The sequence below is a fragment of the Myotis brandtii genome, unplaced genomic scaffold (assembly GCF_000412655.1).
Source record: "Myotis brandtii unplaced genomic scaffold, ASM41265v1 scaffold266, whole genome shotgun sequence".
Classification (NCBI taxonomy): domain Eukaryota; kingdom Metazoa; phylum Chordata; class Mammalia; order Chiroptera; family Vespertilionidae; genus Myotis; species Myotis brandtii.
This window is the reverse complement of record NW_005360124.1, coordinates 6,754,908-6,755,599: the sequence shown is the minus strand read 5'-3', so window position 1 is coordinate 6,755,599 and position 692 is coordinate 6,754,908. Positions and strand designations below refer to the sequence as shown.

The following is a 692-nucleotide window of genomic DNA, read 5'->3' as shown; positions in this document are numbered from 1 at the left end:
GGCACAGTGGTGGGAGGGGGAACCGTGGGGTGAGTGGCCAGGACCTGGGCTTCACCACTGACCTGGTGTCTGCTTTGCCTTTTCTTGGTCAAGTCAATTTGCCAACTTTCTGAGCCTTCATTTGTAATTCTCTAAATGGGGGTATCTGCACGCATCACTTGGCGGTGGTGCCCGTAAGAACTCAGCTCATTCCCTCACTTGGTAACCGCTCAGTCAACGGGTCCTTATTTAGAACTGAGAGCGCAGGGGCCAGCGCTAGAACTGAACCCAAGTTGTGGATCAGGCAGCTCCCCGCCACCGACCCGACCTGCACATCCCAGATGAGTGTCTGCAGAATCCTCCCCTGGAGGCGGAGGGATGGGGAGGTCGAGGCTTTAGGGACAGAGGCAAACCAACCAGAACAGCTGGGGAAAGGCACACACAGCTCAAGTGTTCATCTCAACCCTGTTTGGGAGCAGTTGAAAGTCACCGGGTTGGAGGTGCAAAGGGCCGGCGTCTAAGACGACTTGTCAGCCCCTGGGATTGGAGGAAGCCGCGCCGCACACCGCTGGGCGCGGGACCCGGCAGGGAAGGTGTCACTCACCCAGCAGCAGCAGCTTGAGCTCGCGGCGCGCGTCCTTCTTGTCCCGGCGAAGCTGCCGCTCGATCTCTGCGCTGATGCGCTGCGACTCCTTCTCCTCGGCCGACAGGCA

General features: G+C 59.7%; 1 protein-coding gene across 1 annotated transcript in view; it reads right to left on the bottom strand.

Annotated features, from left to right (window-relative positions):
* Positions 1-692, bottom strand: part of GNA14 (guanine nucleotide binding protein (G protein), alpha 14) — a gene marked incomplete at its 5' end in the record, with an annotated part of 153,516 nt that extends 152,824 nt beyond the window's left edge. Inside the window, one exon of the mRNA XM_014541226.1 lies at positions 584-692. Within this exon, the coding sequence (XP_014396712.1) occupies positions 584-692 (109 nt within the window). The remainder of the gene's footprint in view (positions 1-583) is intronic.